General features: G+C 34.0%; 1 protein-coding gene across 2 annotated transcripts; it reads left to right on the top strand.

The window, feature by feature from the left end:
* Positions 1-6,008: 6,008 nt before the first annotated feature.
* On the top strand, positions 6,009-15,499 carry Zir (dedicator of cytokinesis). 2 transcript variants are annotated; one of them, XM_069128378.1, is made up of 20 exons: positions 6,009-6,160; positions 6,393-6,570; positions 6,646-6,824; positions 6,899-7,040; positions 7,109-7,312; positions 7,378-7,569; positions 7,644-7,868; positions 7,951-8,225; positions 8,334-8,649; positions 8,724-9,029; positions 9,118-9,323; positions 9,454-11,217; positions 11,325-11,452; positions 11,528-11,790; positions 11,870-12,129; positions 12,208-12,642; positions 12,720-13,072; positions 13,154-13,356; positions 13,438-13,757; positions 13,845-15,499. In XM_069128378.1, the coding sequence occupies exons 2-20, from the start codon at positions 6,430-6,432 to the stop codon at positions 13,897-13,899; spliced, it is 5,967 nt and encodes a 1,988-aa protein (XP_068984479.1). In that variant the 5' UTR covers positions 6,009-6,160; positions 6,393-6,429; the 3' UTR covers positions 13,900-15,499. The 2 variants fall into 2 exon arrangements, with proteins under 2 accessions (XP_068984479.1, XP_068984478.1); XM_069128377.1 differs by having other exon boundaries at positions 11,325-11,790.
* The last annotated feature ends 3,514 nt before the right edge of the window (positions 15,500-19,013 follow it).

The raw sequence follows: 19,013 nt of genomic DNA, 5'->3' as shown, positions 1-19,013 counted from the left end.
ATTATCCTAGTCTAAAATTCAGAGACATTGTGTAGTATCGATATCTCATTAAATTAATCAACTTCACAATATCCAAAATATATTGATAATTCTAGAATCATCGTTGAATATTAGAATAATATAAATCCTCCTAAAATTCAGGAACATTCTTGAAATACCTCATTAAATTAGCGAATTCCACAAAGTTTAAATGTATATTACTAGTTCTAGAATAAGGACAAATTTCTGCAATTTTCGTTCAGCATTAATACGTATGTATATTATGACGTCTCCAAAAATTAAATATTATTAAATATAATGCAATAAAATTTCATATATATATAAACAATTTTATAATAAAAACATACAAGAATGCATTTTAGTAAATGTTTAAGGTATTTAATTTAATAAAGTAGAATTAGAGTGAAATGCAACACGTAGCTAGTTTCTGTCCAACTCGCTAATATTTCAAAAGCTTCCCCAATGCTCTTCACGTTATAATCCAACTGTTCTGCAAGCGGAATAGCGAAAGCGCTTCGCAACCTTACCACTCCCTTATACCTATGTATGTACCCCGGTAATCTGTATATTCGCTCACCATTGCTGGTGAGTGATCATGTTAACTAATAATGATCACTGTTTTCCTCGATGATGTATTGAAATTACCCGTAATAATTTATGGTGTTTTGGCAATTTGGAACGCCTCCTCATACTATTTTTCCCTTTGAAGCGCTTCCGCCTATTTTATTTACAGGGTATTTTAAACGCAAATTACATTATATTTAATTTATTTACTACAAAGATATTCTTCGACTCTTCTAAAATTATTGTACGTCTATGAAGTATAAAAATACCGTTCATAGAAAGGAACTCAGATTCTGATAAAGAGAGTATTTTTCCTAACTTAAATCTTTCGTTTCAAGCAAATATTCCATCGGGGATGAAAAACGTAATCTTTAGAGACACGTGATCTGAATTTATATGTTCGTAAATATCCCTCGTGTAGACAAGGTGATTTAGAACGCTGTCAAGTGTCTGGTAAGTTGGAACATCCAAGTTAACCATTTGTATGCCATTTTCTGACAGGAACAATTTAATAAAATCTGTTTAATATAACAAGAACAATCTCATAAAACTAATTAACATATGACTAATGTTCATTTCGCTTTCAAATACACTCCCTACAAACCTATATGATCCAAACCTAAGTTAAGCCTTTCATTGTTCTCATTTAACACGAAAATTAACACCACACAATATCTATATTTTCGTTGTATTATGCAGAAATACATGTAGAAATAAAAAATATCTGTAATTGTTTCAGAAATAAAAAAAATAGCTGTGAAAGTTATTTCTAGAATTTTCTAATTTAAAGCAACATCCTTATACGGTACATAGTAGATGTAGATATTATGAAAATAATGGAAATGTTTCACAAATTATTTCTACAATTTCAACATGCATTGGCTCATTGTCGGTTTTTCTCATATAAAATAATTCTCGACCATTTCTACGAAATTTCATGCTCCCAATCGACAACCTCTTGTCATAGATTCTACGATCCCTGTCTGTACAATGGTTGACAGACGAATTTCTTCGAATGGTAGTCTTCTAACTGTCTAACAAACTGCCATTTCTCAAAATGTAGCAGGTGGTCGTGTCATGTGAAGGGGAAAAGCAGCGTATAACCGGAACACAGAGGTCGCAAAAGCAATCGCGCTCTTTCGCATGGAACGATCTTCCTGCAGGACGAAACATTCCATTCCACGGGTAATTTCGCATCTTTCAAGAATTTATTCGCGAAATTGGCATCCGGAATATGGAAAAAGAAATTCTACCCATCGGATAAACCGCGAACGGAAACTTTCCGCGATTTCTCTATCGCCACACGCGCCAACATTCTCCTTTCCATCCCACACCAGGGGTGGCTTTTCTTTGTGAAACAGAGATCCCGGAAGTGTTCGTTTTATGAATGTCGCGCAAATTGACGATGGAATAAGCAGATTCCGGAAAGCTTCCCAATGGTGAATGTTTCGTACCGTTACTCTCCCGACTTTTCCCCAATATCCACGAATTGATTTTGCTTTGATCGATTTAAACGGGATTAATTGATGCAATTTGTGGATTTTAGTTGATATTGGTGATTACTAATGAGTTTGGTAATTCTAATACTATGAAGAATTTTTATATAACTTTTTCGTAAATTTTAGGTATAATATAATTATACAAATATAATACTATATTATGGTTTATATAGTTATGTATATATCTTCTATATCATTCTACTCTTACAGCGAGGAAGCTCATTAAAATAATCGAAAAATTTAATCTTGAATATTTCTATTAAATTTGCGCGTTCAATTCTCATACGCTTCAAATGATAAAAATATAATCTTATACGTCGTCGCATTCCTATTATTATTATCCAATTCCTATTTATTATTCTTATCCCGAACATAAATCGAAGGGCTTTAAATTTGATGTAAATCATCTTCTCGAAGTTATAAAACCTTCCAATTTATCTGTATTTAACGTATAACTCTGTGTATATCATTTTTTAATCGATCTTTCCTATAATGCTTCGTCGATACCTTATCACTGATACGACAAACTATAAATTTGCCGAGCGGGACCCTCGAAGTTGACAATATAGGTCAGATAGGAGCGCCAACGCCTCCTCTATCCTTCACAATACATTTCCTATCGCGACTGCATTCTCTTCCATGCTTTTTCCTCTCGACAAAACTCGCTTCCAGAGAATTATCGCAGAAACGACGAAAAATCGGTGAAACTCTCGCATAAATAATGTGCACCCGTTCCCTTTACGTAAGAAACAACTCGTTAACCAGCTTAAAGAAGCTATATTCTGGGTTGAGAAACAGACAGAAAGAAAAGGTTTTAAAAAACTACAAAGCATTTTCAGCTCTTTTTAAGCTCTTAGGTATTAAAGGTATATTTTTTCATTTTTAAAGTTATAAAAGAATAGCATCTATTTTAACATTTTCAATAACACGAACTTTCAAAAATTCAGCATTCAAATCTAGATAAATTCAAACCTAATACAAACCTTTCTCGATAGTATACATGTAACAACAGCCTTTGTTCAACGTCCAAATTAATATCATACGTATAATATTCAAACCTCATTTCATTATACAAGATGTGAATGAATACAAAAGTTGAACATTTTCGGTCTTTTCTTATTATTCTTTTTTTCTAGGCATTTTGAAATTTATTATATTTTTTACTTAAAAATTATTTAATCTTTTCTGTCCAAACTGTTTTGTTTGAATATTTGTTAGCATCAGATCAGTCACGTTGTACAGTCTTTTCCGAGTGTCTGATAATTAAGGGACTTGAAATGAAAATATCTTATTTCTACTTGCTATAAGCTTTAGAAGCAAAAGTTACATCTACTTACATAGCAATCTTATATTCATTATAACTATGATACTAATCTACTTATGTGAACCGAGGGTCCTCAAAATTTATGTAACAATCTAATATTATCATTACTATTATATTACTATTATTAGGTCGGTGAATATGAACTGTCATTTGCTCAAATAAAACTTTAATTACGTGTACTTCCTTAAGAACATTAATTAGTAGAGTTTCCATATAGCGCAATGTATGTAAGTACTTTTTAGTGACTAACTAGCTTCATTACTCCAGATTTATATTATGGATTCAGGGATTCATTTACAATTTCTTGTAAAATAATTTATGCATTAAAAAATTATCTAATTATCTTCCCTTATGTCTCCAATAAGTATCGTGGAACTTTTATTCAAATTTAAGATCACATAAAATCACACGAATATTCCGGTTATTCTCATGATAGTCAACAATAAGATTGTGATATTTCTATTTGATATTTATTTGTCTCAACATTAAGCATACGTAATTCATAGTTCCTTCTTCAATTTGGTTAATAATCATCAGTATGATTATTGTGTAATGATTTCGCAAGTTTAAGCTTCAGTGAAACGACATTTCTTGTCTTGTATGTACTTATAATACAATATTTGTATAAGAGTATCAGAAACAAAGAAAACTATAAACTACGACAAATTCTTATAAATTTATTTTTCATGGTTATCATTCACTAAAATCCCAGGCTCGCTAAAACCACGCCCTGTTTCAAACACGGTAACAAAAATCAAGTTCTAGAAAAATATACAAAGCGACTATTCATCGAACAATCTTAGTTTTTAACGAAGCGCTTCGAGCACCAGTCATCATGAACAAAAATCACGTGTGCACGCTCTCGTCTCGAAAATCGAGGAAATGAAACAGTGGCGGATAAAGACGAAATAAAAAGCGCAGTCGTCGAGACAATGCTCGAGAAGGAACTCGACAGCGAACCGCGATCTATTCATGCAATTAAAGCTCATTCGCGTCGCGAGAGCTCCTTGTTTCCATGTCTTTTGAAGCGAGGTCACGGCTGGCGAAATGTGTACGCGGATCGTGTTATTGCGTAGATGCGCCCTTCTAATAAAGACAACTCCCATCCCATCGCGTACACCAGCTCGTCTTTATCTCTGTCTTCCGCCTCCGCGGCGTTTAACGCCCGCGAGCTCACTGCAAGTACGATTCCTCCGCGTTCCTTCGCTCCGCCGAAAATCGATATAGCAATTAGCCTCTTCGCGACCTACGCCTTCGCGCGATAGCGCTCAGCGCTGATTGGAATGACCGAAAATGGGATTGTTGATGAAATTTGAGAAAGGGTATGAAATAAAGAATTAAAGTTCTCGCGCGAAGCTTCGTTTTGAGATGATGTTAATTGTTAGAAATAAAAAACTATTTATTAACAAAACTGAATAACTTAAGCACTGATTACTTTCGTGATAATGAGATTAAGTTGTAGGTAAGATATGAGAGAAAAATCTGTGAGACTTGTTTCTAAGATGACATTTTTATGCTGAATAAGAAACTACTATTAATTAAGAAAATTGAATGATATGTACTGGAAACTCCGATAGCAATGAGATTAGATGGTGGATGATATTACAAGTTCTTATCAAAAACTAATTTTTAAGATAAAGAGATGAGATAAGAAGTTATTTGTTCAAGAAATTGAATAACTTATGTAATTATATTTATTCAATAACGAAATTAAATCGATCGTTCGATTAGTTATTTATTTTCTTTCTTTAATGTTATAAGTTATAAACGAACTTTAAATTAAGTACACTACTTTAAATTGAAAGTGATGAAGTTGCAAAGAAAGGTTTATTTAATAATTAAATCGCAGATGTTTATACATTTATTGAATGTTTAATGATACAAAAAAAAATAGGGTGCAGATGATATTCAAAAATATATAAAATAAACAATGCATAAACATCCGTAGTCTATTAATAATTAAGTAACTGATCTTTAATACTGTATGCATATTTCTAGAGCATTCATGATTCAATAATGAGTACAAAAGAATGGAGAGTTTATCCGAAATTTAATTAATATTGTACCGAAACGCATCTAAGACACGACAGAAAATTAATTTTTTATGTCACCCGGTGTGTAAGAAATACTAGTTACATTTCAATCATATGTTCAGTCGCACACACAGTATATGAGAATGCTAGGGAAAAACTAAACGGATGTTACTAGCATACTGTAGGAAGTAACTTCCGAATTCTAAATTATCTAGGACTAAAGTACCTAGAATTTAAATATTTGCGATTTTACGAACACACCTATTCATTTTTAAAATTGTTATGTATTAATTAATGTTTTAGAAAATTTACAGATAAAATAAATGTCATATTGTAAAAAATAACATTATTATTATACTATTAATCTTTGGGGAAATATAACTATACCCATACATAACTATACACAATAAAGTAATCTTATTAAATAATATTAGAGTACTTTTTAGAATGTTCTTATTTAACATACTTGCAATAGCTATAAGGAAAGAATAATTGAAGATAATATAACTTCTATTCTTGGTCCTACGATAGCACTAAATATTAGGGAAGCTAAAATCAATTTTTTACACTAGTTTCCCCTCTATGATGTACTTTTATGGTATTAATGGGAATTTTGGCTTGATAAGGGCACATTCCTGATGCAACAAAAGTTGATGACAAGAACTGTCAAAATATTAGACTATTGACTTAAAGGTGTTCATAATTTTTACATAATGAACTTTTAGTAATCACAAAGTCACGTGAGTATAGTCTTTTGTTTCCCACTACAGTAGTACCAGTTATACTGGTTTTTGAGTATTATAATGTTGTGTGCGATTTTATCTAATAAACAAATAATAAAAAAATGTATTAAGATAAATTTAGTTTACATTTTCACAATAAAAATTTATCTCTGAATGCTAGTATTATATTATAGTTATTATCTATTCTATTTGCTTTGTCTGACTTTCAACTTTTAAATAAAATGTCTAGGATTTCATCAAAGGAGTATTTTACCCCGACATTTATAATGTCATCTGTGCAGCGGGCTTTTACTCAAAAATTGAGTAAACAGCATGCAGCTGACGTTAGACGTCAGATTGCTACCTCTACCTCATATTCACGTGATCTGTCAAAGAGTGGCAGCTCATTCTCAGGCTTTTCTTCCACGGTACATCCTGAATTGCAGTTTGTCTACATAAGTTGTAATTCGTACATCAATGTAATTAATAAAAATATTTTAAAGATGTCACTATGTGAGGTATTAGAGCCACTAGACTATGAAGAATTTTTGGCTCAACATCAATCAGTTCTTGACCGTGATCCTCTTAAATCAATATTAGATTTTCCACCTGGTGATGTTGAATTAAAAGTTGTAAAAAGAAAAATTAGAACAGAGGAACCAATTGTGCCTCATGAATCTATGTAAGATTTTTTATATCTTACAACCAACAAAATCATTATTTTTGCATTTATATTAATTTTATTGAATTTTTTAGGGACATAGTATCTCCTTATGTCAGAAGATGTATTGAAAGTTTCACTTCAGATTGGGTAATAGTGCACAGAAAATATAAACGTCGAGTTTCTCCCATAGCAAGAGACAGACTTCTTCAGGATACTCCAAGACAAGATTTTGAGGTGCTTGAATAAAAATAAAATATCATGGCATATAATTGAAGAACACATTTAAATCAAATATAAAATAGGTGGATCAAGAGGATACAAATGGTTCAGGATCACCAAATGAAGAGGAAGATTTATCTAATTGTGGAGATACACCAAGAGGATCCTGGGCAAGTTTAGATTTAAGACATTCGCAACATGATCCTCTTCTTCCCACCTTATTGGACAGAGTTTGTCCAGAAACCATTGATCAAATGAACGAGCAAAAACGATCAGAAGATCGTCAAGTGAGTAATGTATGCACAAGCAAGATTAGATTTTAGTAATTCTGATCTGCTGATATTAATTTTAGGAAGCATTATTTCCACTTTATGCACCTCCAGCTTCTCCTGATGATGAGTGGCAGGAAATTGGCATAGCACCAGAACCTACAGAACCTTTTTCACATAAAATTCTTGTGAAATGTCTCCAACTGAAATTGGAATTGGAAGTTGAACCAATATTCGCGAGTTTAGCTTTATACGATGCCAAAGAAAAGAAGAAGGTATTTGAAAATAAAAAATCTTGAAAAATATTTACATATAATTTACGTTTTCCTAATTTCTTTGGAATCTATAGGTATCTGAGAACTTTTATGTAGACATGAATTCGGAAGGCTTAAAAAGGATGCTTGGTAGTCATATTGCATACAGTGATGCCAGTACTTTAGCAAGAAGCTGTGTTATGAGTATCAGCAAGCCTAGTCCAGATTTATTTTTAGTCGTTAGACTTGAAAAGGTATTGCAAGGTGATATCTCTGAATGTGCTGAACCATATTTACGTGAAGATAAAAACAAAGAAAAAGTAATACATCAAATACAATCCATAAATCATTAAATTATAAATGTACTGAATAAGGTAATAAGAAAAATTTAATCCAAAATAGGTAAGGGCAGCTGCTGCAGCTGCATGTGAGCGTTTAGGTCGATATAGAATGCCACTTGCATGGACTGCCATTCACATTTCTGGTGTAATAGGAGGAGGTGGAGATACAGATAGCACAGGAAGTGCTGGATCTTTAGACAGAAAATCGGGTGGACTGGAACAGTGGCGTAAAAAAGTGGAACCACCTGCCAGAAGAGGATCTTTAGAAAGAAGAAGTTCAGATAAAAGACGTAGTTGGTCGCCAGACGATTTTGCTAATTGTCTTGATACATTTAGGTGGATATTTTTATAATTTAACTTATTTTATTTACATTTAATGTTTTTTATATTTTTAAATAAATTTCTAATATTATTAATTTCTAAATTATATGTTTAATTTTTTAGGCCTATCACATTGACTGTTTCAAGTTTCTTTAAACAAGAAAGTGAACGACTGAGAGACGAAGATTTATACAAACTTTTAGTCGAACTACGGAGACCTGGTTCTAATTTAAAGAGATTAAAATGTCTACCAGGTATACTAAAATTGGACCTTAGTCCTAGACCAGAAGAACTGCCTAGATGCTTGGATCCTGATCTCAGAAGATTAGTGCCATATCCTGATGAAAAAAGTCGGCCAGTCAAAGAAATACTTGAATTTCCGAGCGAAGTTATTTCGCCAGATTTGACGTATCGAAATCTCCTATACATTTATCCAAAGGTAAATTATCATTTAGCTCTTTTATACTTAATTACTGTTTACCATGAATAAACAAAATATACTTTTTATTGCAGGAAGCAAACTTCAGTTCAAGGACTGGTTCTGCACGAAACATCGCCGTAAGAATTCAACTTATGGGTGGTGAACAGGAGGCTGATGCACTAACAGCTATTTTTGGAAGGTCATCGTGTCCCGAAATGACTCACGAATGCTTCACTTCCGTTTCTTATCACAATAAGAATCCAAACTTCTACGATGAAGTGAAAATTCGACTTCCTGCTGATTTGAGTGCAAAACATCATTTGCTATTTACGTTTTATCATATTAGTTGCCAGAAGAAGGCGGAACAACCGAATGTTGAGACTGCTGTAGCATATACAGTAAATAATATGAAGTCAAATTCTAATCAAAATATATTATTTCATGTAAATTACACTGAAAGATATTCTTAATATTTCTTTTATTTAGTGGTTGCCACTTTTGAGAGATGGACATCTACAATCAGGGGAATTCAGTCTACCCGCAATGCTGGATCCACCACCAGCAAATTATTCATATATTGCACCTGATGTTCTTCTACCAGGTACAAGATGGGTGGATGCTCATAGAGGCGTTTTTACTGTGATTTTGGAACCAGTTTCTAGCGTTCATCCTCAGGATAAATACATTGATAGGTAATATTCCAGAAACTCGAGCTTTTAATTAGATATTTCAATGAAAATATTTCAATAAAATTAATAATCTTATGATCATTAATGGATTAATAATACTAATAATATTTTAACGGCAACACAAAAATTATAGATTTCTATCACTGTGTGGTTTCTTGGAAACTGGCCAAGTACCTCCACGCATTGGTGAAGCAGGAATGGAATCGGAATTAAAATCAGCTCTATTGGAATTGGCAAGAGCATCACATTCTGCTTTGGTACGATCGCTACCTCAATTGCTAGATCAATTAATATCCCTATTAGTGCGACCTCCAACACTACCATCTCAACCACTGAATGTGGCAGCAACCGTATTCGAGGCTATAGGTTTGCTAGTACGAAATATTACCAATCTACCTGATGGTCAATTAGATGCTCACGGAAGACACGCGCTTCTAGCAACCTATATTGCTTATCAATGCTCTTTACCAAGGATGACGCATGCTCCTGGTATTGTTCGAGCTCAAAGCAACCCTGACCTGCCTCTAGAAGATTTAGAAATGGAGGTACACTCCAGAGGATTGGATCGAACAGCTTCTATGCGTCAAGAATCGCCTTCTATAAATAGCCAACCTACCAGAAGGCTTCTACACGAAGAACTAGCGTTACATTGGGTTGTATCGACAGGACAGGCACGAGAATTGGCTGTTACATATTCATGGTTCTTCTTGGAATTGATCGTTCGCTCTATGGTTGTGACATTAGCAGAAATGGGAATGTTGGAGGCTCCTCGAAAGTCGAGATTCTCTCCCCAGTTCTGTGATGACGTGGCAACACTTACTGCAACGTTGACTTCAGAGGTGACTTCACGATGTGGAAAGGAGAACAGGATACCCAATAATCTAATATCGAGCCTAGGCAACTTTCTTTCTGATCTACTATCAGTGATGGACAGAGGATTCGTTTTGTCCCTAACTCGTGCTGCCTGTTGCTCTCTATCAGATGCATCTATGCACATTCCCGATTCAGCTGCACTTTACGCGTTGAAATTGGACCTCGTACGGACAATATGCTCTCACGAGCATTACGTGGCACTGAATTTGCCGTTTGGAACTGGATATACGTCGGGATCGGCGCCAGCTTCTCCCAGTCCATCAACTGGAAGTTCTGGCAGTCTGATATCTACCCTAGTACCTGGAGATCGAGCTAGATTTTCTGAGCTCAGTCAGGAGTTCCGACAGCAACACTTTTTAGTAGGAATTGTTTTATCAGATTTGTCGAATACTCTAGAAATACCAAATCCTATGCTTCAAAACAAAGCTATTGGGACCATTCGACATCTTATGGCGTGCCATGACGTTGATTCACGATATTCTGATCCTGCTGCAAAAGCTAGAGTCGCTGCTCTCTATCTGCCACTTTTGAACATTATAATGGATGCTCTACCACAACTCTATCATTGGGATTCAAAGGACAAGAGCGTTTATCCTGACGAATCTGGTTCTATTACACAATCTGTGGCTTTAGCCATAGCTGGTGGAGTTTCTGCAGACACTGCAGGAACTCAATGTAGAGTTTCCTTGAGTTCAGAGGCTACAAGACATCTCTTGATGTGTGTCTTGTGGGTACTTAAGGGGTTGGAACAGTCTGCTTTAACACAATGGTGTTCAGAACTAAGTTCTAGACGTATACTGTGTCTTCTTCAAGTTCTCAATATTGCCACTGCAGCTTTTGAATATAAAGGGAAAAAGGCGCTGAAGAGACTGCCTCCACAGGCGGCAGCTACAAGTGATATTCGATCTAGATTGGAGGATGTGATTCTTGGCCAAGGAAGCGCCAGAAGCGAGATGATGTTGAGAAGAAAAGAGAGAATGAGTGGGGACAAACTTAGGTGGCGTAAAGATCAGATGCCTTATAGGTAGGTAAACTTCTGTATCTACACTACAGACATTTATGCAAATTCATTTCTTTCTCAATATAATTAAAGTGAAGATTTTAAATCTGAACAATCTTTTTTTGTTTAAGATCCTGCGAGCAATCAGAAGGCAGAGCTGTGGAGCAAGATGCTCACATAGAAGGTGCATTAGCAGCAGAAGCTTCTCTGGTAGTTTTGGATACTTTAGAAACAGTTGTCCAAGCTGATGGAGGAGGAGGTATATATATGTACTTATACAATATTTTTTATAGATTTTGTACCTTTATATTTACAAAATTTTTGTGCTTTCTAGGTGCGGTTGTAGGAGCTGTATTAAAAGTGCTTTTGAGAGCATTAGCAAGAAATCAGAGCACATCTGTGTTACAACATATGTTTAATACTCAGAGAGCTTTGGTATTTAAGTATCATAGTGCTCTGTTTGACGAAGAAAGCGAAAGGTGCGGTGATCTGTGTTTGACATTACTCACTAGATGCAGCTCACCTCTAAGTGCTGTTCGGAGTCATGCTGCTGCCAGTCTTTATTTATTAATGAGGCAAAATTTCGAAATTGGAAACGTAAACATCTTAGTAATATACTTCGATAGATCTATAATGATTTATTTTATAAATATATTAATTAATTTAATATGTTTAGAATTTTGCCAGAGTTAAAATGCAAGTCACCACGTCTTTGTCTGCCCTTGTTGGAAGAGGGAGAGCTCCTAGTGAAGGAGCACTTAGGAGAGCATTAAAAACAGTGTTAGTATATGCTGAAAGGGATACAGAATTAGCAGACACAAGCTTTCCAGAACAAGTGAAGGATCTTTTGTTCAATCTACATATGATTCTGTCTGATACTGTTAAAATGAAGGAATTCCAGGAGGATCCAGAAATGCTTTTAGATCTCATGTATAGGTAATTGTATTTGAAACAGAAACTTCTGATAAAATATGATATATGTAGCATATTGAATCAAAATCGACGATTTCACAGAATTGCAAAAGGATATCAAGGTTCACCAGATCTTAGACTCACATGGTTGGCAAATATGGCTCAGCAGCATATGGAAAGAAAGAATCACACAGAGGCAGCCATGTGTTTAGTGCACAGTGCTGCTTTAGTAGCAGAATATTTACACCTTTTGGAACCAGGAGGTGGCGGGCGACCAGTAGGAGCTGTTGCTTTAGCTCCTATCACACCAAATGCTTTAGAAGAGAGTGCAGTAGGGGATGATGTACTGGCAAGAAGAGAAGAAGGTTTATGTTTAGGACCAGACTTTTCAGAAAGTGGTTTAGCTGGTTTGCTGGAACATGCTGCCAGCTCTTTTCATACAGCTGGAATGTATGAAGCCATTCCTGATGTATACAAGGTGCTGCTTCCAATAGCAGAAGCCGCACACGATTACAAAAAATTAGCTAATATCCATGGGTATGATATTCTTCAGATTTTGAAAAACTTAATATGAAAACGAATCTATGTCTTGATTTATGATCCTCTAATCACAGGAAACTTCATGAAGCATATACACGAGTAGAACAATTAGCGGGAAAACGAGTATTTGGAACATATTTCAGAGTAGGATTTTATGGTGGGCGTTTTGGTGATCTTGCTGGTGAAGAATTCGTTTATAAAGAACCGACTTTGACAAAGCTACCAGAGATATTCTCGAGACTCGAGAATTTCTATGCTGAACGATTTGGCGCGGAAAATATTGTGATAATAAAAGATTCGAACCCTGTAGACTCCAGCAAGTTAGAACTAGATAAAGCCTATGTTCAGATCACATATGTGGAACCATATTTCGAGCCACATGAGCTCAGGCATAGACCAGCTATTTTTCATAGGAATTTTAATATTAGTAAGTCCTGTTCTGAAGAACTTTAAATAACTTTAACAAAATTAATTTTCCATTTATATTAATGTTTTCAATCATATTTAGAGCGATTTGTATATGCAACGCCATTTACTCCTGGTGGTAAAGCTCATGGAGAATTAAGAGAACAGTGCAAACGTAAAACTATACTAACAGTAGCTACACACTTTCCTTATCTAAAGACAAGGATTCGCGTGGTTGCTAGGAAGCAAATAGTTTTAAGTCCAATTGAAGTTGCAATTGAAGATATACAAAAGAAAACTGCAGAGGTATGTATATATGTTCTTCTGTTATAAGATAAATTCTTCTTTTATAAATTAACTCTGTTTTATGTAAATTTGTTGAATCAGGTTGCAGCAGCTACAGCTCAAGAACCACCTGATGCAAAGATGCTGCAGATGGTTCTTCAAGGTTGCATTGGAACAACAGTTAATCAAGGTCCTGCAGAAGTTGCTGTTGTGTTTCTTTCTGGATTAAGGGAACAGAATGCACAGCCCACTCGACTGCAGCATAAATTACGTCTTTGTTTCAAGGATTTCTCAAAGAAATGTCTGGATGCTTTGAAAAGAAACAAAAATTTAATTGGGCCAGATCAACGAGACTATCAACGAGAATTGGAAAGAAATTACCAAAGATTAACAGAAAGACTTTCTCCCCTTATTGCATGGAGGTATGAGAAATTTAGTTGAAATAAATAACAGTTTAGCCCAATATCTTTTACAATATGTCTATCTTTTTCTTCTTCTTGATAATACAGTGGACCTTCATTAACAAATCAACAAAGTGTACCATCAACATCACCTCGTTGGTAAAGTGGCTGAATACTGCTAATCAACAGTTACCAAAGATCACTGATGCAAGTATTTAGTGTTCATAAAATATCAGCAGCATGTGCTCTTATATAGACATATATATTATATTTATATCCATTCATTTTCTATAAGGATAAAGCATTTTGATCTGCTGGTATCAGAGTGTCTGCCTTAGACAGTTTAAAAATATAAGACTAGATCAAAATATAAGATTAGATTATTATTATTAATTTAGAACGATTATTAAGTAGAGAAGGGCAACTTATTTGAGACAACAGACTTTTTGATAATAATAAAATGAAAGCATTATTTCTTATAGAAATAACTCATTTTTTCAGACAGATGATACAGACACATGGGAATTGATATTTTGCTTTTCATAGTCTTTTTATACACTGCTTTTGACTAAACATTACATAGTGACAATTAACGTAGTAGGTAAATAAGAATGTCAATACTAAAGTTATAACAATAATTTTTTATCTAACCGTCTTTTCAATAATTGTATTTTGTAATTATATTTAACATGAATTTATTTACTGTGTTTATGTTTTGCATTCTAATGCATAACATACTGCCTAGAATATAGAAATTAAATGTCTATTTATGTATTTAGCTACTAAGGAAGCTGTGATCTTTCGATTAAACATGGAATTATCAGAACTGCAGAAGCTTGTAACAATAGATATTTTATCCAAAAGACTTGTTTTTTTTTATAACTGACAAATAAATTTATTTATAACATACAATTTATGTTCTTGCAAGAAAATTTCTTTGGTTTGTGATTAGTATTTTATATATGATTATCTTTTAGTTCTTTTATGATGATAGTTTTATGAGATCTGATTATTGTATAGAATAACAAGTCTATTATTAGAAGTTTCTTCAAAGTTTCTAGAACATCATTACTGATTGTCTCAATGTAAAGAATGTTTGAAGAATGCTAAATCTCAATATAATTGACAAATATGCTTTTTACAATACTAGACACATTTTTAACAAATCTATTAGATTTTTCAAAACTATAAGCTTCTAGTCGAAGACGCAATTAATCTTGTCATTTAGAGTAATGCATAACTCTCTAAATTAACTAATGTTTGGTGATAATTTATATGAATATACTTATATTCATTAATATTGGTAGCATGATTTTGCAAGTAAATTAAAAAATAAGATTGACAAATAAAAAGATTCATATGTATCATTTCGATAAAAATTATTTCACGCAATTAAGAGACTATTATAGAAAAGCTTGTGAAAACTTCTTCAAACATTATAAAATTATACCTTAAAAATCCGTTACTTGCAATGGCAACACACATTATATTTATACGGAGTAATTTAGCGAAACTGCCGTGGATGTAAACTTTTGTATGTCACAGAATATTCAAAATATATATCCATTTTATACTTCGCTATTTCTGAACTTTTTCTACTTTGTTTTACGAATAACAAGCGTAATAAAGAATGCAACTCACCGAGAAACTCCTGCTATCACGATTTCAAAGCGCGGTAAACTAAGATGGCGTTGTTGATTCTTTCCGTTTATACAGAAAAGTTAATGAACAACATACAGAAAAAAAATAAAATATAAGAACAAAAAACTATCCATTAACATCATCGAGGAATCTTTCAATTAGTAAGAATTAAACAATAATTATACTACAGATGTATATGTTTCTCCTACAACATATACATATATACATGGTAAAAATTCAAATTTAAAAAATCCTATAAAAATTTAAAATAATCCTATACAAACTGGAATGTCTATTGGATTACTTTTTTCCCATTCCATTGTTCGTTTAACGAAACTTGTTACTTACTAGCGATCCCATAAAAAGAGAAAAAAGAACAAATAAAAAAAAGAAAACCTGGTATTGGAAAACGGGAATCGTGTGTTAATTATCGGAACGGTTACAGTTTACACGTGCAACTGTTCTTCTTTCGTTAAAGGTAACCATTCGTTATCGAAGATTGACATTCTTTGGTCCGGATACATTTGAAGCGAATCGTTGCTCTAAATTAAACGTCCGAATCCGATTTTCAGCTTAATCCCTTTGTCCAGAACGAAAGGTTTGAGCGCAGATAAAGATATCACGAGTTCAAAGGGGTACTTAATTAACAGACACAAGTATTGATAATCGCCGCGTATTACAATGAAACACTTTGTACCCATTTGAAAATAGTCCCCGTAATTTACATTTTGAAATTACCACTTATAATTAATATTTCAATGTATAAATAATATTTCAATGTTTCGTTACATTCCATTTTCGAATAAAACTGCTGTCTGTATTTTAAAGTCCTGCTTTAAATAAAAAGAATTACAAACCTTTAATGTAGATATCAAAAGTTTTACAATCAAACTTAGAAAAATTTTATTTTAATTCAATACTTCTATTTCATCGTTTTATATATCTTTAAGTAATTTCTTATATACCTTTTTCTTAATTTTTCTCTACGTTGAAGTAATTTATATTTATTTATAGATTGTGAATATTTATATAAGTTTATAATTTTATGACAAAATAGAAATTTGTTCCATTGTACCGAATATTATAACGAACACTTTGGATATTTCATATATATACCTCTGCATGTTTCACATAACCTGTACATTTTTGCACTTTTAAATTTTTTACGACATCCGCGATGTACTTACATATAAGCAAAGAGAATTCCGATCACAGAGAGATTTAATTAGCATTTCCCTTTTATAACTAAAATCTTTATAACTTTTCACGCTAAATCGTTTGCAAGCCATGAAATCTCCGCTCAAATATTCACCAAGCAATATATGGTGTAACGGTGATCATGTTATGGCGCAACGTATAAAGGTAAAACACGAATAATAGGACGATATAAAAACGGTCATGGAAAAGATTGCCTGGACGATTTCGGAAAAATAATATTCCCCGACGAACCCACTCTGCGGAATGCAGTCACATAACCGGCAACTCTAAACGGCGTATCGTCGGTCGCTAATCTGTCTAATCTGTCCCCGAAATGAAATAGTTGCGATTCTTTCAATGGCGTGCCCCATCCTTGTGACGCGTTTAAGTGGCTGAAAACACTTGACCCCCGTGGCTCGATGAAGGGGATGGTGGACGAGTAGTTCACAGCAAGAGGGGATCACATTCGAGGGACAAAATGACTGTCGAAGATAGGATCGTTCTTCCCTTTAATCGGCTACGGCAACATGCCGGCTGACCTTTGATCCAGCACCCTCGCGCGCGCAAGAAACGTTTAATGAATCCATGCGAAATTCCTGATGCTTTGCTCCGCTCGTTAACGCTCTCATCGCTAGATGTATCGGGTTTGATCGGTTTAGCTCCCGTGGATCATAAATGATAGAATATAAAATCGCCTTCTCGATATATGTGGTTGTGTGTGTGTATTTTGAAGATGGAATTGACCGTGGGCTTTACACGTATGAGAATACTTGAAGGATTGAAGATCACTACAAAACAGAGGCTGAAGAAAATATGTACATTCTTTTAATTTCTAAAATAAAATTCTATTTGTGCTACTTTTTCTTTTTTTTTTTTTATGACATTCACAAAAAATTAAATCATAAAAAGAATCTTTCTCGTGGAAAACAATACGAAGACTCAAAATGAAGAAATCTATTACGTTTATTCCGTAAAATTAGGCACATTAAAGTAAAAGTAATAATTTTCTACTTTCTTTAAATCTGAAAGATACACGATCGTCTCTCGATAACAAAGTAAGAAATCTAATTTATAGTATTTTTAAAGGAAACAATGCTTGGTGCAATTCTATAAAAAGAATTCATATTCTAAAGAATGAAATTATATTCTGAAATTTATACATATTTTGAAATTTTAAAGAATAAAGCCTTGCATCTCTTCTAATCTCACCGTTTCGCGTTAATTATACACGCACATAATCTGCGTTCATATAAATGGATATAGAGGAAAGATACAGAGGTTTGTGGAAAAAATTCGTGGACGGAGAACGTTACACAATAACGTAGGTCCGCAACGTTGCTCCCTCGTCGCTTTTTGATTCACCTACGTTCCTCTGCCATCCCTCCAGTTCTCCAGGCGAAGGTGGGGACATAGCAGGAAGAGTAGGAGGGAGTGGTGACTTTTATTACCCCGCCTGATGTTATGAATGCGAGCTGTACGCAACCCCTCTGCGTACATCCCCCGTTCACCTCGCGTTCCAACAAAGCGGTTATGCTTTTTACGACATGTATATTCGTGGTCGCGATTAGCGACAGCTATAAACCGAGAAAATACTCGAAGTTACACTTCAAAAAATCCCGAAATGAATAATTAAATGGAAATTCGAGGAAACCTCTCGAGTGTTTAATATCTTTTTATCGTTGTGTATGCTGTTTCATAAAGCATAATTTTCGTATGTTGAAATATTCTTTTAATTTAACTAATATAAAATGCGACGTTCTAGATATAACTTCGATTCATATTTATGGACCAGCGAAAATTTGGTAAATAATAATTTTGGTACGAAAATTAGATAAATATGTAAATAAAGAAAAGATCATTTCAATTATAGAGTATTATAACAGAATCATATATTTCTGTGGAATACTTAAATTTTTTTGTAAAAGATATTGCTTTCCAGTGCAATATCTATGGAATTTTGTGAATTGTTGATTAGTAATTTCCAACCTTAGGAAAATTTATAAAACTGATATTTATTAAATTTTACAGTCTTTACGAAAATGGACTACATTTATAGATTTGTATCTTAAGAATTATTTGTTGGATTCCATTCATCTCTCAAAAAAGTTAATTTTGTTCTTTGAAATGTCAGCGATCTGCTGGTTCGTAGCTACCACTAGATAGGGTTTGAATGAGATTGCATCGTTATTGAAGCTCCTCGTGCGGTGGCGAGACCCGTGATCGAAGTGATGATATATGGTTGCCGGGTTTCAGAGATGCAGGTGCAGTCGGACGGCGACGACGACTAATCGTAACGGAAATATTTGTATGCTTCTCGCCCCTTAATAACAGGAGCATCGGTCATGCTGTTCGGTGACGCTGGACGACGAATCTCGGAAGAATATTGCAATTTGTCGCTTCGTTGTACGATAAATTAAACGCGGGACCACTTGTTATCGC

The sequence above is a fragment of the Bombus flavifrons genome, chromosome 15 (assembly GCF_040668555.2).
Source record: "Bombus flavifrons isolate JBK064 chromosome 15, iyBomFlav1_principal, whole genome shotgun sequence".
NCBI lineage: Eukaryota > Metazoa > Arthropoda > Insecta > Hymenoptera > Apidae > Bombus > Bombus flavifrons.
Note: the sequence above shows the minus strand (reverse complement) of the source record. Positions and strands in the feature narration are given on the sequence as shown.